The 22046-nt window shown below is 41.2% G+C and overlaps 4 protein-coding genes across 6 annotated transcripts in view; 3 read left to right on the top strand and 1 right to left on the bottom strand.

Annotated features, from left to right (window-relative positions):
• LOC119025075 (polypeptide N-acetylgalactosaminyltransferase 18-like) overlaps positions 1-2297 on the top strand; it is a 164469-nt gene extending 162172 nt beyond the window's left edge. Inside the window, exon 12 of the mRNA XM_037108398.1 lies at positions 1414-2297. Within this exon, the coding sequence (XP_036964293.1) occupies positions 1414-1420 (7 nt within the window). The 3' untranslated portion in view covers positions 1421-2297. The remainder of the gene's footprint in view (positions 1-1413) is intronic.
• Positions 2298-12382: 10085 nt separating this feature from the next.
• Positions 12383-14337, top strand: LOC119024908 (protein preY, mitochondrial-like). Its single transcript, XM_037108128.1, has 2 exons — positions 12383-12693; positions 14154-14337. Exons 1-2 carry the CDS (start codon positions 12491-12493, stop codon positions 14296-14298), a joined length of 348 nt encoding a protein of 115 aa, XP_036964023.1. The 5' UTR covers positions 12383-12490; the 3' UTR covers positions 14299-14337.
• Positions 14338-14439: 102 nt separating this feature from the next.
• On the top strand, positions 14440-15213 carry zgc:162634 (uncharacterized protein LOC555881 homolog). The gene has a single exon (XM_037108130.1). It carries the CDS (start codon positions 14475-14477, stop codon positions 14685-14687), a length of 213 nt encoding a protein of 70 aa, XP_036964025.1. The 5' UTR covers positions 14440-14474; the 3' UTR covers positions 14688-15213.
• Positions 15214-15520: 307 nt separating this feature from the next.
• On the bottom strand, positions 15521-21298 carry LOC119024906. Of its 3 annotated transcripts, none has more exons than XM_037108126.1 (3): positions 21219-21298; positions 17510-18947; positions 15521-16077 (listed from the first exon to the last, which is right to left on the bottom strand). In XM_037108126.1, exons 1-3 carry the CDS (start codon positions 21281-21283, stop codon positions 15943-15945), a joined length of 1638 nt encoding a protein of 545 aa, XP_036964021.1. In that variant the 5' UTR covers positions 21284-21298; the 3' UTR covers positions 15521-15942. The 3 variants fall into 3 exon arrangements, with proteins under 3 accessions (XP_036964021.1, XP_036964022.1, XP_036964020.1); XM_037108127.1 differs by having other exon boundaries at positions 21207-21282; XM_037108125.1 differs by lacking the exon at positions 21219-21298 and adding an exon at positions 20148-20271.
• Positions 21299-22046: the final 748 nt, after the last annotated feature.

Genomic DNA, 22046 nt, shown 5'->3' with positions numbered 1-22046 from the left:
CACACTGGCTAAATACACAGGGACTGATAAACAGGGACAGGTTTGAAATTAATGAGGGCAACAACATAAGCAGGAAAGAAACAAAGACAGGAACTGAAACAAAACATGACACACTAAGACAGACTCAACATAAAAACAGGACATGTTGAAACTAAAACCCAAAATGATTTACTAAACATTTGTTGTGGTCAGGTCCAGCCTCTTCTGAGTGGGCTGTTAAAGTGCATGCTGGGATTGAGCAGAAGTAGAATCAGGTGGCGAGTAAGATGTAAGGAATTGATTAGACCCAACAGACCTTTAAATTCCACTGCTGCATCTTTGAACCAGTTTAAACACTGGAATTTTTGTGTGTGTGTGTTTCATATTATTAGGTTTATTTTCTTTCCCTTTAAGCTCAGAATCATGGGTATTCACCAGGTAACAATGCAACAAAGAGGGTTGTGAGCAGGTAGTCTGGCGTGTCTACACATCTCAGATCTCCAGCTAACCACCGGGAGCATGCAAATAAAATGATTTGAACAAAGAAGGAGGGTACCTTCCTTGTATGCTTCCTTTGCTCAGTTCACCTGAAGAAATCACCCACAGACATGTAATTAGTCAGTATTAGACGTGCATGTGTGGGTCTAAGTGATGGAGGTTAAGTGCTTGAGTCTGAGTGCCAGGCAGGACAATTTTGGTCCGGACAAACAGATCGGGGATTTGTGACGGAGGTATTGGAGGGTCTGTATGTGTGTTTTATGGATGAGAAAATGCTGCTTTAGCTGATTTGAAGCCGCACGTACTACTGCTCAATGATCTGCTCTACATTTACAGCTCTCCGAAAGTTACACACTGTCACGGAGCTTTTTAATTAAATATAACTGCTTTGCAATCAATCTCCCAATTATTCAAAGCCCCAGCTTCCAACAATCTCTATCAATAATGCAACGCAACAACAGGATGAACCTATTTATTATTAATCTGGCTGTTACGTATTCAAAAGTTTCCCCTCTTTAATCACGGCCCGCAGAGGTACCAGTGACACAGTGCTAAAGCAGTGTGAACTTGTGGAGGACTGGACCTGTAATTTCTCCTATCGGCTACTGTGTAGCATCTGTTACCAAACCTTCTGTTGACCTCCGTTTCTTTTTTTGTGGCTCAGGTTTGTAGATCCTGAAATACTCTGAAGTATCTCAATTTTTGGGAAGCTGTTAATATATCGAGTCATGAAAATGTCCAAGCTATTTTATTAGTGTATTTAAACTGGATATTTATAAGTACCAACAGTAAAAGAAAAATGAGAATGGCTCAACTTGTCCTGTGTGGCTGTCTCTTTTCTCATGTGCTAACAGTGAATATTCAGTCTCTGGTCAACACATTTGACACTGCAGCTGGTGAGCTGTCATGCTCAACATATCATCTGTCTTCATATAGGGGATGAACAGCCGGGATACAGAAGTATAATGTGACATATGAGTGTCCCTGGACAGAAGAAGTATCACATTCTCTATGTAAGTAAAGGCAGCAGTACCACAGGCCACCAGGTCACCAGGAGAAAATGTTGGCAGCCAACTTTTCACAAACACATCCACATGCATTGTACATTACACACCGTACCATTTCCAGACGTGTTTATGTGGACAAGAAACTTGACAGGAACTCTTCATGTACACTTCCTGCTGTGCTTGTGATGACCAAAACCGGTATTTTAAGATAAAACATGATCTTTTCATAACCCAAACCAAGTGGTTGTGCTTAAACAGACCATAAGCACAGCGCTGTCAACATTAACTTAATAAAGAATCTTAAAGATGCAATCTAAAGTAAATATAAGGTTTCAATATTTTCTGTCATGTTTTGAGTTTTTGGTTTTGTTATTTCTTGTTTCATTCTGAAATTCTGTCCTCAACTTCCCACCTTATCTTATCTCCCTGTCTCTTTGTCAGTGCATCTGATCTGTTTTGCCCTCGTGCCTTCCTGTTCCATCTGCCCATTGCGTGTTTCTGATTCCTTTGTTTTGTTTTGCTTTTGTTTCTTCGTTATCTCCTGCTTTTTCATTTTCCTGCGACATTTTGAGATTTTGGATATGAACGTTTTGTTTATTAAAGCTGGCTTTTTGTAAAGTTACTTCCCCCTGCTTGTGTGTCTGCGTTCGGGTCCCCTTCGTGTAAACCCGACATTGTCGTGGTTTGCAGAAATGTCTGCCCTTTCCGTGATGTTCAGTCTGTGGAGGGTTTGCCTCTACAGGTTCTCCTTCTCACATTGCTGTTATTGTGACAAATATTCAACCTTGGGATAAAATCATGAGAAGCTCTCCTGTAACCCCGAGTTGTTAGATTTAGGCCGATGTAAAAAAAAAAAAAAAAAAAAAAAAAAAGCAATAAAACACACTGTCGGTGATAAAATCTAGCGTGCTGGAGAAAGAGAAAAAGGGTTATGGTTGGGGTGAGGAAGTCAGTGCTGCAGGGAAGGAGAGCATTGTTGGAACAGCAGATGACAAATGGGCTTTCAGTACATTGGGACATTTTTCAGACTATTTAGGTGTCAGAAATAACGGGCCGCTGGAACACTGGCATGGCGTCCAAACAGTTGCCTCACTACAAATCTGGCAGACATGCCGCAATGTTAGCATCCTTTAGCTGCTGATCGCTAACTTTGTGCGTCTGCTGTTTAGTACCGAGCTGTTGGGCTCACAGCAGGTTCATCAGAGCTTTTAGGCAGAAAACAGCTGCCTGCTGGCAACAAGACTGATGAGACGGAACCAAAACCAAAATAATCATCTGAACGCTGAACTGTAGAGTCGCCTAATTCCCCGAGGGGTTTGAAACTGTGGGCCAAATGTACAGTTTTTCCCTCTGAAATGGGGTGGAGTAGGAGAATAACAGAGGGTATACTACAGGTAAGGTACAAGTACTTAAGATTTGTAAGTACAGAACTTGAGTCAATGTACTATGGCACTTCCTCACCACTGTGTCAGACTGCATATCCTGTATCAGGATGAATTTGACGATTCACAAATGTGCAAATTAAAGCCTGCAAAATGACTTGATCATTGTGTGTGGTCTATTAATTAAAGAAATATTTACATGACAACCAGTGAAACAAATAAATGAAATGTATAATACAACCGCCTCGCTGTCCCCACAATCTCACTGTCTTACAGGTGAAGAAGTAACTCCTGCATTAACCATGTTTTACAGCAGGTGAAGACGGAGAATATTGCTCAATGCGTCTCATCAACATTAAACTCAGAATGACGGGACTCTCATTCAACCTGCGTCCTCACAGAGTTGTTTGCCTGAATCTGCTAAATTTTAGATTAGCTCCAAAGAAGCAGGTCGCTGAACAGGAGCGCAGGCATTTTCCTGAGCGTCTGCGTCTCAGCTTGGAGTTGGGCTTCATGAAACATGTATGAGATGGCACTCTCTGAGCGCCGCTAACATCAATCCCCGTAATGCTGCTGTTTACTCTCCCACTGTCTTATAAAAGCCTTCATTTGCATGCACACACAGGCAGGCACACACACACACACACACACACACACACACACACATTTCCTAACTTATGTCACCATTTTACCACAAGGAAATGAAGCAGGAGTAGATTCTAAGTATGATTCACGATCTCCGAGGCGTCAACAGTGTTGGGGGCAAAGCATTCTCTGTAATGGATTTACAGTAATCTCATTATAAAGAGGTGGATGTGCTCCGCCATGTTACAGATTAAACCGCTCAGATAGCTTTTAATAACCGCGACCTCCTCATTTTAATGCGATATTTATATTCAGGGGCAACAATAACAACTGATGTTCATCATCTGAAATTCTCTCTGCACTACAGGGAGGTTTTCTTTATTTTTGCGGGTGAACCAAAATTTCTGTTATCGAATTATCAAATTACAAATGTGCTTGCACTGTAGATTTTGAACACATGACTTCATCACTTTTGATATATTGAGCAAATATCAGCAAATGATATGAAAATACTTCCTGAACAGATTCCTTCCTGAACAGACCTACAGTAAAAGTCTCTAACATCTCCAATGGAGTCTTTTGGATTTCCTGCACACATATGAAAATGATTGAAGGTATTTTTACATCGGTTAATATTTAAAGGCACATGTATCAGACATACTTGAAGAATTGATTACTGAGAGAGACTTGACTCTCTAAAGACTTGATCATTAAAAGCAACAAAATCCAAGTCAAAAGTTTGGTAAAACTGGTAAAACCTCACCACAACCATGAAAGGAAAATGTTTCACTGTCATATTTAAAGTATGCCAAAAGCCAGACTTGGCGCTGGTGCGTTCAGGGCGTGTCCAAGTCCATTTTTCTAGCACGGTGCAAAGAGGTTGTAGTTGGACTCTGAATTAATCATGGCTGTGTTTGGGGCAGAACATAAAATAAAACCAGTCCGCGTGTCTTCTCTCATTCCCTTTAAGAGCCAGGTGTGCCAGGACCTGGAGCACTCTCCTTTACTGATTAGGTATGTGGTCCTCGGCTGCTGGACCTTCTGCTCTGCTTGACTGCAAAAATGTGTTTGAATCTCAGCCTGTGGTTAAGAGCCGTAAAAGGTATCATCCTGATCAATAACCGACACCATGGGAGGGATGTAATAGGTCATTAATGGGGAAAATATTAATGACTTGACCTGCAGCAATCCTCCAGCAGCCGTTAACATGCACATTTTCACAACTTCATCAATTATTAAAAACTCCTGACTGGCCGACAGGATTGGTTAGTATTTCATGTTGTTAAATGTTCTGTTCTTCTATATGACGGAAAGTCACACACACAGTCCAGATTCATACTGTAACGTAGTTTGGAGTGAAGCAGCTGTCCTAACAAATGTCCTCTCCTAATAATATTTAGTTTATAGCTACAACTGTTAGTTTTGCTGCTTAAATGTGCCGCCATATTTGATACAGTGACATTACTGTTTACATGTGAATGTTAAAAATAGCAATCCCAAAACTTCAGTATATGATGATTTTGGAATGAGAGTGGATCTTTAAGTATCACAAGTGCCACTAATGAAAGTATACTTATATACTGGATGATTATGGGATCTGATATTCAGCATTATTCTGGTTATCAATCAGATCCGTGTCTTTTTTATCTGATTGCTGATAAAATAAATGTTTCAACTTTGGTTCTGACACATGCATCTAATCTGCAACGTAACTAATGACTAAAGGTATCTGATAAATGTAGCGGAGCAAAAAGTACAATATTATGCCTTCAAGATGTAGTGGAGTAGAAGTATGAAGTAGCAAAAAAATGGAAATACTCAGGTAAAGTACAAGTACCTCAAATTTGTATTTAAGTACTTGAGTAAACTTTGTTACATTCCATCAGTAATTGAAATTGACATCGCTTGATAGACACAATTGTGACTTCAACTGACTTTAGACTCAATCCAACAGGAGGTGAAACTGCACACTTTTCTCAATTAAAGGTTCAATATGAAGGACTTTGCCACCTCTTGATTTCAAACAGCAACAGATAAATAGATAAATAAATAAATAAATAAATAAATAAATAAATAAATAAATAAATAAATAAATAAAAAATACAGGGCATATTTCACAAGAGTATCAGTTTCTAACTGTAGCTGCTGTTAGCTAGTTAGCTCAGTTAGTTGTGCAGATAAAAACTAAAGTTTCTTTATCCTCGGTTGAGAATCTCAGTTCATTTTTCAGTGTTTTAAGCTTAAATTCTCACATATTGCACCTTCAGTCTGAGTCCTGCTTCGACAGGAGTTGGTACTTGACTGGGAGCTCTGTTCAAACGTCTCTTTCATCCCTGAAATCTCCCAGAAAAAGGTGCTCGAGTTCCTTTGAATCACAGACCTCTTAAGCCTTTGACAAGACCTGAAACTTGGTTTTTGAAACAACTTGCGATTTGCTTTGACAAGACTTTGGGCCCTTTTCTAGAACTTATCTCCATCAGCTCGTCTTGGACTTGTTTCAAAGGACTTACACTATAAAAGGGCTCCGAGGTCTCCTTGAACCCTGAAATTTCCCAGAATATGCGCATGACTCACTTTGGTTTAAAGAGCTACTAACCCTTGAGGAAAAAAGCCATTCGCCCGGACCTCATCTGGGATTATAACTTCTTATAATGGTCTGAATGCGCCAAAGATTTTCCACTCGGACAAGTATAAAACTCTGGGGGGAGCGCTGCGGACCAAAGAAAAGAAAAAGTCAACTCTCGCTGGTGGATTCTGTCCTCTGTAGTTCCGCTAAACTGGGGGCAGATGTGTGGCTCTCTGCAGCCTCGCAGCCTCTGAGGGAACACTAATTATCACCTCCAGGCAGCATCCTAGCCTCTCGTTAGCCCACAGAGGAGCTCGCTGGACTCTCTCCTGCTTTCACTCCCTCTGTCATTATCCTCTCCACTGTCCCTCCCTCTTGCTCTCGCTCCCCCTCACTCAGGCCACTTCCTTCCCTCTCTATAATCCCCCTCCCCCCCCTGCACTGCCTCCCCCTCTTTTAATAGATGCCATCATAGAGAGGATGCGTCTCCACTCGAGAGGACTCCATCCTTTAATGCAGTGCCTTCTTAAAGGATTACGATGATGCATGAGTGTGTCCAGGCATCAAAACAGCTTTACGCTTTGTCTCTATAAGCGATAAAGCATTTCAATGGATCACTCGCCATAAAAGGCTGGAACCCTGCACCTATACTGTTTGGAGGAGTTGCCACCGAACACCCCATAAACAAGTCTCGCGGCCTCTCATAACATCGGAGGCACTGTAAAGCTAACACGTCCAATGAGCCGTGAGTATGCACAGTGTTCAACACACACACACACACACACACACACACACACACACACATCTGTGCGAGAAAGTAGCACTAAGCGGCCGCTGAGGGATTTAAACCAGGGAGGCACTCTGAGGCCTTGAAGGGAGCGCTAATGATGCGGCGTCAACCTTTGCTCACACCTCATTGGCTCGCGCGTCTGCTGAGCGACTGCTCACACTTAATTGAAGGGTACACTTCGTTAACACTGTTGCCAGGTGACCACGAGAGGCCTAATTGAAGGGCAACGCTTCATTGGACCTGTGCCTGTCCATCAGTCAGGTGCATTAGCAGGAGCTGTTTTATCTTTCTTGGCAGTGGGATGTGTTGACTGAAAGAGGAAGGGGAAGCAAAAGGGGGAGGAAATGTAAGGGGGAGAAAAATCCAAAAGGGAGGGTGCTGAAGTAGGGAAAGGAAGGAGATAAGGGGTGAAGGAAGTGAGAAGATAAGGGGATGCAGGAAGAGGAGGGAAGGGCATGAGAGGGGAGGATTAAGGGTCCAGGGGAAACAAGAGAGGCGGGAGGAGAAGGAAGTCCTTGGGGATCTGATTATCAGATTAAAGAGGAAATGCTGCATCAGCAACATTTCAGCATGAAAATGAAAGCTCTCCTGGCAGGAAAAAAAAAAAAAAAGCCTAATCTCCTGATTCTAATTGGATGAAACCTACGCTCAGCGAGGAAACCGTCGGAGCTGCAACTCAGAATGGAATGACACTGAATTCTCATGCTTCGTTCAATTTTCACAAGAAGATTCTCATTTTTTTGCAGGAAGGGTTCCTCCGGGCTAGCATACAGGGAGCTCTAGAATACATTATAATAACATTTTTATTCTAGCTCTGTGTGTAGACCCGAGATAAAATTGAAAGTAGTACTTATTATTGTGGTTTTGCAAACATAACTTTGACTCGCTGAGTCCTGAGGCAGGCGCGAAATGACTTGTAAATGGATTCCCACAAACAAGATGAGATACTAAAATGTGGAAATGAAGGCTTTTACTTTGTTAATAGAGCAGAAACTAGCGTTACCATAGACTCTGTATATGGGTCAATGGTAATCAGACTAATGAGTGGAAATATTCTATTATGCAGCAGAAGGCTGGATAAAGGTGTGCAGCCTTGACGGATTCAGACTATCGCTATAAAACATGCAGGATCCAGTCCATTCACCATGACAGCGGCCTGGGGAAAAATAGAGAAAAATAAAAGAAAGTTTCATATATCACCAGGAGGCTGTGAAAGCTCTGTTGAGTCTGTCACTGACATCTCCTCAACAGAAAACCAGGAGAGCAAACATGAGAAACACAGCCTGAGGTAGTCAAAGAAGTCATCACCGAGAGCTCTTGCACCCGTGCGGCCCTGCGGAGGGTCAGCAGAGGTGCGGGATTGACGAGAGCTCCGTCAGACTTCACTGGAAGGAGTGGGCTTGATGAAGAATCTGTCAGAAGACACCAGACGGAGCCCCCTCGCCACCGCATGCTGTTGAGAGAACGACGCCGGCACCGCCGCCTTCCAAGCACCGCTCTTTCTTTCTTTCTCACTTGTAGGGGAACTACAGAAAGGCACGAAAAGAAGCTGCTTCGCTCCAGTGTCTCCGAGGATCTCCTGCACACACAGAACACGCCACGGGTGGAAAATACAACACACAAACAGCCTCGCAAACTGGGACACAGGGCCTCCTGCACACATCCACGAAGGTCTGATGCACCAAGCCAAATGAAGGCAACGTTGCGGGTGTAGAGCAGCATTAATGGCAGAGAGATTATGAGAGTTCCTTTTCACTGCCCAGGGAGCTTAGCAGTTATTAGTGTTGTAACAACCCTGGCAGGGGCCCGCTAACTTCCCTGCCAAGTCCAAGGCGCCTGTTGGTGAGGGGGCCGTGCTGTCACTGGAGAACTTTAGAGGCTTTTTGGAGCGGGCTCCCTGTCAGGTTTTTTTTTGTTGTTGTTTCTTTTGAGATATTGGTCATGACACTGGAAGCAGTGATTTGAAAGCAGGGGTGTGCTCAGTTACTGTACTGTGGAATGCGTCATTGACGTCAGCTCATCAGGCTGAGGCAGTGATTCAGACAGTCACACTCGAGTCAGCAGCCACTCGGTATGTGCAGCAAAGTGATTCAGGCAAACACACTGTGTGCTCTGTACACTGCATCTCTATGTCACTTGGTGCATTCAGCATGCAAATGTATACTTAATACAACCTGAAATAACTGAATGTACTGAACTAACATAGACTTAGTATACTGACATTATAGGAAATAAAATCAAGTGTACTTGAGTTTACTATTTTCAGAAACCATCAAGATTCCCTTGAATATACACCCTAATATACCCACTAATGTTGTGCTTTTTAAAAATACACTTTATCTCAACTTTTTTCAACTGGAATTAAAGTGTACTTGAGTCATTGCAAATTTACACCAGCATTTAAACCTTTCCCACACATTTTGATTAATTCATAAACATATTTATCATATAAGTGTGATAACAGTTATCTAAAAGTGGAAATCTAACATTTATTGGTATATATAAGTAGAAAAGTACATTTGTATACAGTATTATAACAGCATCGGTTAAAATATGAACTTAAGTATGCTGTATTTAAATGCATCTCAATGGAGTCTCAAAATACAAGCCTGTGTCGGTAATAGTGCAGTATGCTTAAATTGAGTAAACAGATGTATTATTCAGCCCATTCTCCTCCACTGTCCTCGCTCTTTCTTCACCATGCTAACTGCCTCCAACAGGAACAAACTCACACGTATCACAAAATGACTGGCCTCCCCGCACCCAACCTTTGTGACCTCAGCTGTAAGGCCGTCACACGTAGAGCATGTACAGTAACACTTGACCCCAGCCCGGCTACACCTCCTCCTTCTTCACACTGCTCCCATCTGGTCGCAGATACAGATCCCTGGCCTGGAAACAAGCATGTCCCCTCTGCCATATAGTACTTGTAAACAGAACACCATGTGAGCTGTTGTGTGTAAGTCCTGTATACACTATGTGGGTTTATGTGGGATGTGTGGGTAGATTTTTCCTGTATGGGTGTCCTCCATGTATACGTGCTATGGATGATTTCTGTATGTATGTGTCTATGTATGGAGGCTCTGTGCTGACTGTGGCAACACATTTCCTTGTAAAAGGAAAATAATCTATCTAAGTGCATTTTTCATCCTGGTTCCACTAGCTTCTTTAACTCAGTTACTTGAATCAGTCATTCTGAAAGCGTCATTAGCATTCATTTGGAATAGCAATCATCTTAGAGTTTGTGTCAACCTGTTGAATGGGAGTTGCTCTGTTTTGGTTTCTACCAGCTCTGATGTGTTTAACAGCTGTTTGATAAGTTTGTCTGTCTGCTGTTTGGTACCGAGCAGGTGAACTACAGTGGGTTTATCTGCAGGTTTGATACTCAGAGTGTCACTATGAACCTTCTCAGTCATGGACAATGTCAGTGGATCCATTGTTAAGGTAAAAATATCAATACTCCAACAAAGATACTGAAACTGCCAGTAATTGTGGCTTTGCAGCTATTCTGCCAGCAGCTTAAGCTCCTTTGTCACGTTTATCATGGCTTTTAAAGTTTCAACTGAGAGGCTGACACAAATGTTTTTCTTCACTCTTTGGATTGTGTTTACAGTCTGAAGAATATAGTGTTAGTAGTTGGTGATTTGTTCATGTTTTCAGGGGGGGTGACCCACTTTTTTATACAAATACTTTTGTCTCTTTTGGATTCAGAGCCAGGATTGGTCTGTAGGTTGCCCAGCCCTCTCTCTGGTACTGAGGGGTGGAGAAGGGGGAGTGGCAGATTAACAAAGGGGTTGTCATCCCCTGATCCCCACCCTCAAATCGCCTACTGTGCGTGAGAATGGCCCTGTCCATGATGTCCAACAACTCCTTCTTTAAACAGCATCTTATAAACTTTTGGCTATGATCTCATCAGTCTTAAACCGATTTCCTTGCGAGCCCTCTTCGTCCCATTTTTGCTTCAGCCATACTGGACAAGTCACAGTCACTCGATTCTTGTCGTCTAACAACCTGCTAATGTTACAAATGCAAAGTCCTTGGAATCGTGGGAAACAGTGTTTGTGAACAGACATATTAGATGTGCAATGACATATTGTATTTTTTCAAATATCAGTGATTTTGAATTAGGTTTTCTGTCTCTCCTTGGCGCACCATATAAAAAAAAACACTTAAAACTGAGATTTATCCAGTCTAAGCCTTCTTGGCTTTGATAATGTTCCGTCTCTCTCTCTCTCTCTCTCTCTCTCTCTCTCTCTCTCTCTCTCTCTAAACACCAGTGTGAAACTTCATCAGCCCCTCTAGAGTAATGTTGTGTTAAATTAGGGTAGAGCATCAGGATTTTCAGTGGTCGGTCATGTCGAGATGTTCTTCAGAATACATTGGGGGGGTATCTTGGCAGTAGTGCAATCCAATTTATATGTCACAATGAGAGTGAGTTTGATCTGCAGAAAACAGAGACACTGTTTTTATAACCTGGGTCACTGTCACTCAAAAACTGTAATTTTTCTGACAACTTCAGTTCATGCTAAAAACATCAATAATAACCGTCAGCTGTCATCAGTCACTTTTATTTGTGTTACTACAGTACATTGCATCACATTGTGGCTTGAACACAATGTCCTTTTTCAGTCTGATTTCAGCCCCGCTGCTCTGTGGAATATGTCAGAAATGATGGATACCTCTCAAGAGTACACAGACCAAACAAGAGAGAAGCACACAACTACAGAGCTATACTCGTGTATTCAACGCCTGGCAGCTGGGGGAAAAAATTGGAGAGAGAAAAAAATATATAAATAAATAAATAAACTGTATTAGCAGGTCTGTCATGTACGGAGCAGTGGGATATATTACAGCTAGGAGCAGTTTTAAAACAAGTTGGGGCCGTGCCAAGAAAGTCTCAGAGCAATATCTTCAGCCATATGGATGGGGGAATGCATTCTGCTCGGGCTGGTACTGCTCTCTGACAATATTTAATATTGTATGGATATAACCTGCTGGGAAATCAACCTCAGGGCATCTGTGGGGGTTTAAATGACACCAGAGTTCAAAGACTGACTAATGGGAAATTCACAAAAAAGTTCCACCATTTGTTTTTTTTCTCTCTCTCTTTCTTTTTTCATTTAATTCAACTGATATGTCATCTGTGATTTTATTATTATGAGAAAAACTGAAATGACCGTCTGCCACATCACTCACTCAGGCTAAATTGCACTCACTTGCATCGCACTTCAATTTATGGAAGCAATGGGTGGAGGCAATACAGTGTCCACTGTAGCCTCGCTAACCATAATAATTCAATTCATATTACTGTAATAATAATGTTCTTTTTCATATTCTGGTTCCATATTTTGGTCAAGTCACACAAAGTGAGCTGTGCTGAGCTAAATAGTGCAACGCTGCCACCGTGCGGACACGTGTAGAAATAACCGGTCTCCTCATATTTAAGGTGATCACAGTTATATGTGGTACCTTGTATTTAATACTGTAATGGTGGATTATATCAAAGATTACAAAAGTGTCAGATACTATTTAGAAGAGGACTGCTGGAGAAGTGAACAAGCGGAACTGCTGCCAGCGGTGAACAGCTCACAGGAAGCGGAGGACTCTCGTGTCGGTTACACAGCTCCTGTGCAGTTCCCTTCCTGTCGGGGACTTTTCGCTCGCCTGGTGAACAGCTTTGGTCATGTTTCGGAATGTTTTGGGTAGACTGGTGACAGATACAGCTCGTGTTCACCGCTATGTGAAGAGTGCACCTGTAATCCACAGGCTGACTCCCACCTCAGTGTCGGTCAGGAGCGTTTCGGACTTGAAGGACGAAGTGCAGCAGGCTTTTGACGCCTCCCTGCTCGAGTTCCTGGTGTGTCCGCTGTCTAAGAAGCCACTGAGGTGAGACAGACACTCGGGATAAACTGAAGGTTATCTGGGTGGTGATGGCTGCACGGAGCCTGATGGAGCTTTCAGGGCTCTCTTTCTATTTGTACCGGAAAAGACTTAAAGTTCGGGGCTTTAAACGGAGCAGCACAAAAACACCTGAGGACTAGCAAAACTTGTAGCAGCTCTGGTTAACTGCACCCTGCTCAGTTGAAGGTTATTGTCTCATATATGACATTCAATGTATATCAAATTCACTTAACTAATTCATCTGTAATACTTTTGTTTAAATACTGCGTTCAAGGAAGATGTTGAAGGAGACATATTTTGCTCATTTTCAGGCTCATCATTTTACTTTGGGGTTCCTCTGCTCTGATTGGTCAGTTCACATATGCCTGACCCAAGTCCCCAGGAAGAGCATCAAATGATGTACTGGGGCCCAAAACTACTTTTTTTCTCCATAGGCTTTTTGAGCATAACAACAACCCCCACCTAATGACTTGCTTGACTATCATATGTTAAGCCATCCACTCCAGTAATGTTTTGGAAGTCTAGAAGAGCTGCAAGTTTAAATTATTTCATTCCCTTTAAAGTTAGCTGGGGGCTCCACATCCAGCATTATGTGCAGATTGTAAGATAATTTCCTTGGCCTGAGCAAGCACCAGTAACAACAACAGAGCAGCTGTGCTGTATCAATTCTTGCATACCAAACTGTCTGTTAGGCATATATCATTCATATGCATGACATGGTTATGTAGTGTGATGTGGCAAAGTCTGCTACTGATGAGGCATTTCAGGAGCAGTGTTTTCTGTCGGAGAGAGGAGCTTCTGTTGGGGCACACTTTGACCTTTTAACTTAAAGATCTTTTACATTCACCAGAATGTATATGAAACAGTTAATTCAATTGTCTACGTATATGTGGTATTTTCCTGAAAATTTTCAAACTCATCAGTCTTAACAGGACTTTCACAATATTGTCTGCTACAGCAAACATAATGATTAACTGCATGTTGTAATATATAGTAGCTGTATAGTATATAATATAAAGTTGCATTTCCACTAAAACCTTTGCCAATTTTTTACATCTGCAACAGGTTAAAATTTAAAAAATGAACCTCTGAACCTGTGTTTTCTCTCTCACAGCGATCAAAATATGTGGCCATGTATCTAATCACTGTGTGGTCACAACTTTACAAAATAGACCATAAAAAATAAAAATGTTACCATCAATGTGACATACCTCATGTTACCCTAATCAAAAAACCTAATGTGACTATGGGGAGTAATGATTGCTGTGTTCAGGTGTTAGGGGAAAGAAGTTGATAAATGCAGCATTCAGTTGCCTTACTGTAAAACATCCTCCACCTCAGCCTTCACGTATTAAATGCTGAACTAGAACAATTTACAAAACATCAAAGTATTACTGAGACCAGCGTGCATCATATAAGCCTTGATCTGCTCTGTCCCTCCCCAGGTACGAGGCTGAGACCAATGAGCTGATCAATGACGAGCTTGGAATCGCCTATCCCATCATCGGTGGCATCCCCAACATGATCCCTCAGGAAGCCAGACTCATACAGAAAGACACAGATGCCACAACCACACCTACACAAGGCTAGAAACTCCATCAGGACACCTGCAGCTGACTGAGGCAAGCAGGCCTAACACTGTTGCATCCTCTGTTGGACCAAGCACAGTAACTGGATCCTGCTCCGCTCAGATTACACATTGTACCGCTGCACAGTGAGAATTTAGATATTTATTTACTCCAGCGTATCAGAACTCATCCGCAAGTATGTTCTCCCTGTCCATGATGGTGGGGCTGATCCCAATAGTGTCCCTCTTCGGTCTGTTCTACTCTGCTGCCGTGGATGAGAACTTCCCACAAGGCTGCACCAGCAGCAGCAGTCTGTGTTTCTACAGCCTGCTGCTGCCGGTCACCATCCCTGTCTACATCTTCTTCCACCTCTGGAGCTGGATGGGGATCAAGCTCTTCAGACACAATTAGGCTTTTCTGACTCAGTTCTGTTCAAGATGAAGATCCACCTGAAACCCCTCCAGTACAATTAAATCATTGGTGATGTAACTTTATAACATTTCATGACCCATTTTGTTTGTTTGGTAACAAAAGGCAAATATTGATGCTTTGGCAACACATCAGCACATCACAAGCACAGCTACAATTTGGTTTAATTGCAGAAATTGTTGCTTTTTCCACAAATAATAAAATAAAATGCTGCTGCTGTACACTGTTAGATTGAGATGTCAAGGCAATAGACACATTGCAGGACATGAGGCATAACTAGACAGGGCAGGCTGGAGAAAATAGAATGCAACAGGTTACTCTCAAACAGGTTACTCTTAGCTTATTTTATTATCTCTGTCTTTTTTTGTCAAAATAAGTCAGTTTTTGAGAGTAACCACAGGTGGATTTTTGCACACACATGTGGTGGTTGTTGCACTTTCAGCTTTTTTTATGTGGGCTGCAGTGTGTAATAGCTGGCAAAAATTTAAATAAAGATGTTTCTTTTGAACTTGTAATCCACTTCCTTTAAAGACAAGATAAGATGGTACAGTCACATCAGCAACAAAACAAGCCTCTGATGAAGGTGATGTAAATGTCGAAGTAGGATAGTAAATCCTTTGGTACAATTAAGCCATCTTATGTTAAGTCTGAACCTTGATTTAGTTCATGTTTGAGCAGATTTGGAAGGTTTGTATGTGTCATATTTACAATGATAATAATAAAACACTTAATACCGAAACTACTGGGTTATTTGGAAATACTGCAAAAACTCTAAGAGTATATATATTATAGTCTGAACAGGAAGTACACTGCTGGTCTTTCACAATAAATAAACTTTAATTGATAAAAGTCTTGCTTTCATACAGAACAGACAACAAACAAAGCTGTGAACTACAATTAAAATGCTACAGTTTTGTGGAAAAAGTAGTCTATGAAGGAGTGACACACAACTGTGTGCATTTGAAACAACACATTATATGAACATTTAAAATTTAAACAAGTAACAAATATGCATGTGATTTCCTTACGGTCGTTTTGGAACAGAATTTCCTTTCTCTCGTTTCTAAAGACGGCTGACTATTTTGCCTTTTTATCTGCCTCATAACATCTATCATGAGTTATAGCATCAAGAGCTGAAACCTGTTATCTGATGCCTGGCTGCTCTTTAAGTCAAGACAGAAAAAGGAACCTGACAGAAAAGTTAACGACTGCAGCAGCTCCTGGCGGCAGGGTAGTGTCAGTGGCTCTTCCTGCTTTTCATGTCTCTGCCCTGAGCGAGTTTCATCAGGGGAGACTCCGGCCTGGGTGACTGTCCTTCTCCCTTTGTCTTGAAGAAGAAGGACTCGTTGAGTCTAGTCTGGACTGCTCTCACCTAAAGTCAAACAAAAAGTATTTTTGTGAGTGAACAGTGGCAAACTACCATAGGTTTTTTTGCTAATTATTATGTTACACACAAAAACCTTTTATAATTGGTTAGCAGGCACAGGAGTTTCAAGGATAAAACAAAAGTAAAAAAGCACAACACTGTTTCCTAAAATGTTTTTACACTAAAGAGTAAATGAACCAGAATGTGATCATTTGCTAATACTTATATATTCAACTGAAAACATACAAAGACAGTATACTTAGATGTTTTACTTCATCAGCTTCAGTGATTTGTGTAAATATACGCTCGCTGTGAATTTGATGTCAGCAACACATTTCAAACAGGTTGGGACGGGGAGACAAAAGACCGAAAGTTGTGGAATGCTCCAAAAACAAGCATTTCTAATATGAAGTGGCCTCCTCCAAAAGGCTCAGTCATTCACAAGCAAGGATGGGGCGAGGTTCATCACTTTGTGAGACAGACATCAATGTTATGTCATTTTTTGAGTGTAAAACTGATACTGGTTGTTTTAGGATTGTGTCTCAGGGCAGATATGAGTTATTAAGACAACACTGACAGAGTTATAGAAGCTTACAGAAGTTAATACTCATTGGGCAAGAAATGACTCAAATCTAGAGCATGTGTTTTAGTAGAGGACTACACACAATACACAATGATCACTTGTTGTCAATTACAAAGTTCTTTGTTGTTCAGTGTTTGATTACACTGATTATTAGATGGTACTAGATCTTATTTCTTCGGATTTTACACGGTCTTTGCATTGACAATGTTACCTTTACGCAGTGAGGATTCCTGGAAATGTTGTGATTTGAACTCTTAAAGGGAAATTTTAGCATTTGCCGGAGGCTAGATGCAGCCAAAGGGTACTTTCTTACCACTGAAAAAGAACACTTATTAGGGTCAATTTTCAGCAAACTATAAATGCACCTTTGGTGATAGATTGAGGATACTGAACGGCTGCAGGTCGCTGTCAAAGATAAACTAATAAACTTTATTAACTACATAAGCAATGGGCAACATTGTGGGGTTTTTTTTGGTAGTTGTACCATAATGGAGCTCTATGGCGCAAAGAGATAAGAAACATCAGGTCTGATGTTAACAGACCAATTCAGTGTTTGTTTTGGTCATTCATAGGATTTGTTGACAGTAAGAAAAAAAGAATGTTATAAAATGTTGTCAATGTGTGTCAATGAAATATTGGTTTGATTTCTGCGATTTTGCACATCAGATAATTTTATATATTCTATATTGGTACTTTTTGTACATTAGACAGTAATGAAGGTTATAAAATGAGGCATTTTCCATTTTAAAATGCATTACATTTAGCTGTCTTTTCTCTACCACTACATTGGACACAGAGTTCTGATTGAATTCTGGAAAACAGTATGAAACAGTAGTGAGTGTCAGGTGTCCTCACCTGGGTCAGGTCCAGCCTGCGACAGCGGGGCTCGCTGTCCTCACTGGAGGTTGTCGTGTCAGCAGACTTGGGCTCAGACTCAGACTGAGGGCTTTGAGCGGTTTCACCTTTATCTTGTGTGTTTACAGACCGAAGATGTTCACCAGAAGCCTCTTTCTTAACCTGTGGATGTTTCAGGTCTTTGTGGTTGTCACCTTGTAGAGGCGCTGTCTTCACTGACGTACCCAGTTCTTTTCGGGCCCTCCATGGCAGGCTCAGGTCCAAAGCTTTCATGTCCTCACAGTGGGTGGTCACTCTACTTTTCTGGCAGAAGTTGAGGTACAAGGAGAGTTTGGAGGTAAATAAGTTTTCTGTCTGTGTGGATGTGCTCCTCACGGACTGTTGGCTTGAAGTACAGGAATGTCTCTTTGACTTCTCAACATCCAGGGAGCACTTTACAACAACTGGCTCAGCCAGGTAAGGATTCACCACAGTGGGCTTTTTATGTGCAGGACACAATTCCTCCTCAGTTAGATTTGCATTTAGCTCCATTTGTGTCTGAAAGGACAAATGGTCCTTATTGTGCTTATGATGTGCTTCATTTAACTGCTCTTCTTCCCCTTCTTTCTCTTTGTGAGTTACCTTTTCTTTCTTCTTCGTGTGCTCATTTGTCTTTCCGTGGTGCTGGTGGAAATGTGACTCTTGTGAAGATTTGTATGAGCTGTCAAGATACTCTTTTAATTGTACCACAGGAGTGTCCTGCTCATCTGGCTGTGTGAACATCTGAGGAGTTGCAGTAATGGCTTCAATGCTGGAAGGTTCAGACTGCGACACTCTGAATGTCTTCTGGGTGATAAACAGGTCCTGGCTGTTTATATCCTCACTGTTGCATTCAGAGTCATTTTCCTGTGCTGGCCCTCGGCTGTGGCCTGTCACTGTTATCTGTGAACAGCTCTCACTGTCTCTCACAGCTTCATTCTCAGACACAGTGCTCTCGTTTGGACACTGCGGAGACGAAGAGTCAAATTTAGGACGTTTGACACAGATGTAGCCTGGTGATAAGTCGAACGCCACTTTCTTTTTCCTTTTGCATTTCTTCTTGGAGTCTTGAGTCATGTGATCCTGTTTCAGCCTGTCACCACTGCGTGAATTCACAGCAGGTTCTTCCTGTACATTACTGGCCTGAGTAAGTAAAAAATTGTCATCGGGTCCCACTTTGTTTTTCTTTTTCTTCTTTTCCTTTTTCTTTGCTTTCCATCCCTCGACTGCTTCTTTCAATTTGGAGTTTTTCTTTTTCTTTTTCTTTTTTTTCTGGATGTTGTCACCTGTTTTCAGATGTATGTTGTTTTTGTTTTGGGGTTTTTTTGTGTCCTTTATGGAATTCTTTTCTCTTTTTTTCCCCCCAAGCGAAATCCGAGACTCCAAAAAGAGGTCTGCCTCCTCACAGTCACTCATGGCTCTGTTCCAAAGAAAGAAGAAAGAGCTTTAAGATACAGCAGTTTTGAATACCATGTTTCATATTAGTCTGACACCTGTACAGATATGTACAAGCATCTCATCACCATGCTCTGTGCCAAAAAAACTGTGAATGCCTTTGTTTTTCTATGTACAGCCTCACTTTTCAACATGTCACACATGTCCAGCTAACTGACACAGCTTCCCTGCTTGTAATTCTACACATGAAAACCTTTGATAAATGCAATCATGTACAACACCACAATACTCTCTGTCTTCTTTAAACGCTTCTGTTGTTTGTGTGTCATTTGTTATATAGAGCAGGTCTTCATGGGAGTCCACTGTTGTTATACTTCCTGTTTGGATCTTAGCTGGTCCTATCTGAATCTGTTCCCTTTTATATTTATCTTGTACGCCCACAAGGGTAGACTAAATATTCGAAAAACCATCCAATAGAAAACATGAAAATTCAATAGGCAGGGAAGGCAAACAGCCACTGAAATGACCTTCAACAACAACTGAACATTATTCTTCAGTATGGAAAAACTGTACTGCAGGGCTATTTTATCAGACTCTATTCATATGGGCTAGGTGAATGGCAGCAACACATTTGCTATGATACTGTCATCATTGATTTATCTGGTAATTATCTTCTCGATCTTCTCACTGAAAAAAAGACTGAAACAATTCATTAAAAAAATATTTTTTCAATGACCTAATCACCGTCTGGATAATCTAGTCATTTCAGCTTTGGCTAGGCGTACTTTGAGAGAAGAACACCGAACATTCACTGGTTCCAGTTTCTCAAATGTAAGGAACTCATGCCTTTCTGTGTCATATATCATACTAGGCTAAATATCCTTTGAACAGATGGTAAACAAGCAAGTCAGCACATTACCCTGGGTTTTGTCATACATTTTTTTTTCTTTTATATATTCTGAGACTGAAAATAATCATTAGTGCAGACCTTCTGTCTTTGGTACGTTGTCAGATGATTAATCAAAGTACAGAGCTACATAAATTTGCGAAAAGAACAACAAAAAGTGTCTTAGTAAGGCTGTTCCACCACGAGCCTCCAGAACAGCTTCAGTGCTTCTTGTTACAGAGTGTGCGGAGGAACAGCATTCTTCTACAATGTATTCCCTCATTTGGTGTTTTGGCAATGATAGTGACTGAGAGTTGTGTCGCCAGTCTGTTTACACACTTTAATCTTTCTCCTGTCTCACAATCTGCTTCTATGCATCTGCAGCTGTATGTTGCTTTCTCTATTACATGCATCTGCAGGGAATTTTGTTGCGCAAGGGTCTCAGCAAATCTTTGACATCTGACTGTCTAAGACGTATTGAGACTGTGCTGACATCTTGCTCCTCAATGAGGTTTTAAACACAGGCCTGTTTGGTTTTATCACTTTCATGGTTCAACATCCAGCGCAGGCACAAGGCGGCGGACATGATGAATGTGCACTGCTTCTGTAAAGATAAACCAAGGGGAGATTATACTGTATATCATTAAGACAACAAGTCAGTATATTGTTTTCCCCAGAGGGCATACACCATTTACATTATACCCTTAACAGCTCTACTAGCTTTTATAGTATTTACTGTATATCTATGATGATACATTTGGTTGACTAAGCTCTCTGGCATATTATGAATAACAGCTTTAATCCATATGTGAGTCACTGAACAGTGAGTGCCCACTTTCTCCAAGCAATTCCAACCTAGGCCTGCTGCGTACTGCATTTACTCTGGATGACACCGTGCACAAGAGCTGATAGGAAGCAGAACAATTCTATCTATTCGTACGAACCATTTTATAATTTGCCATCTTCTATAGTTAAATTTCGCAAACGAGTGCTGTGTTTTATTACACTTTCTACAGGGTGAGACATCTCTGTGCAAACTCGGGAAACTGGCACGGAGTCTGTAACAACTGTATCAATGTGACAAAGCGTTACTACTTTTGGGAAGTGACTAGGTTAGCATGATTTTTTCAGTTAGACCCTCGGCCTGCTTACACAGATTCTGCATTTTCCCACAGTTTGTACTGTTTTGTACGAGTTAATGTCTAAAAATGAGTCCAGTTGGTCGCAATTACGACAAACATGAGAGCTTTAGCTAAAACTGGACCTTTCTGTTATTTTGACCCCAACCCATATTCTCACGGTTGAAAATGACACATTTTGCAACGCGAGATTATCAAGACCTGTGTAAGATATAAACTGTAACATAAAATGTCATTAGCCATACATTTATTGCAATACCTTAATAATTACCTCAGAGGGCAGATCGCGCTCAAGCCGGGAAACTTCAAAGAGACCGCCTCCGCTGCAGAGTTCATGTTGCATTCAGGTGCTTCTGGTAAAGCTCCATGTTTTTAGGCGGTTAGGATGTTAAGGGAGGTTTAAAACATTTCATTGTCTTTATTTTTTCTACTTTCTTAATCAAGGTTACTCTAATATTTGTAACTAAGTAGGCCTACATATGGAATCATTTAACGATGTGTACATGTACTTATATATACGTATATATTACTTGACATAACTTCTAAATAATAAGAAAATGTATTCTCAGTTTTAATAGCAAGCCTTAAATGCAACGTACGACCACTACGGTCAGTGCAAACATGCCGGGTTGAGCAGTATATCACATGTAGGCCGACCTTTGAAGTATCTTCTCGCGACACTGCAGACACTGTCTAGTGTAAAGTCGCTGTCCTGGATGAAATATGTGTCCGAGACTAGAGGACAGTGTTAATGTGCGGGTAAGAGGTTCAAAATAAAAAATATCCCTATTAAAAATGTGTTCCAATAAGACCACTAGATGCCGCAATTTACCATCAGCATCTCATACTGTGACATAAATCAGTGTCAAAACGTTGATGATTGTGAGTAGCCTGTGAATTTATACAAAATGAAAATACCCAAACAAAAGAGACATTTGAACTGTTTATATCCCTCCTTCAACAACAATCCAGTGGGCTGCATCCTTATTTAGTCTGTCGCTATGCAAATAATTGCTTTTCAGTCCGTCTGTTGTTAGGATTCATGACTCATTCCCTCCCTGTGTCTCTCAGTTAAAAACTGTAATCTCCCTGAGTAGAT

Source organism: Acanthopagrus latus, chromosome 8, assembly GCF_904848185.1.
Source record: "Acanthopagrus latus isolate v.2019 chromosome 8, fAcaLat1.1, whole genome shotgun sequence".
In the NCBI taxonomy this organism is placed as follows: Eukaryota; Metazoa; Chordata; class Actinopteri; order Spariformes; family Sparidae; genus Acanthopagrus; species Acanthopagrus latus.
This window is presented reverse-complemented; position numbering and strand designations above follow the sequence as displayed.

What these genes read in the sequence shown, in the direction of transcription:
- LOC119024908 (XM_037108128.1), top strand. Translation starts at nt 12,491, where the DNA reads ATGTTTCGGAATGTTTTGGGTAGACTGGTGACAGATACAGCTCGTGTT. An exon ending in CTGTCTAAGAAGCCACTGAG is followed by an intron (nt 12,694 to 14,153) that starts GTGAGACAGACA and finishes GTCCCTCCCCAG; the next exon opens with GTACGAGGCTGAGACCAATG.
- zgc:162634 (XM_037108130.1), top strand. Translation starts at nt 14,475, where the DNA reads ATGTTCTCCCTGTCCATGATGGTGGGGCTGATCCCAATAGTGTCCCTC.
- LOC119024906 (XM_037108125.1), bottom strand. Translation starts at nt 20,221, where the DNA reads ATGCATGTAATAGAGAAAGCAACATACAGCTGCAGATGCATAGAAGCA. An exon ending in GAGACAGGAGAAAGATTAAA is followed by an intron (nt 18,948 to 20,147) that starts GTGTGTAAACAG and finishes TCTTTGGAACAG; the next exon opens with AGCCATGAGTGACTGTGAGG. An exon ending in GCAGGCTGGACCTGACCCAG is followed by an intron (nt 16,078 to 17,509) that starts GTGAGGACACCT and finishes GTTTGACTTTAG; the next exon opens with GTGAGAGCAGTCCAGACTAG.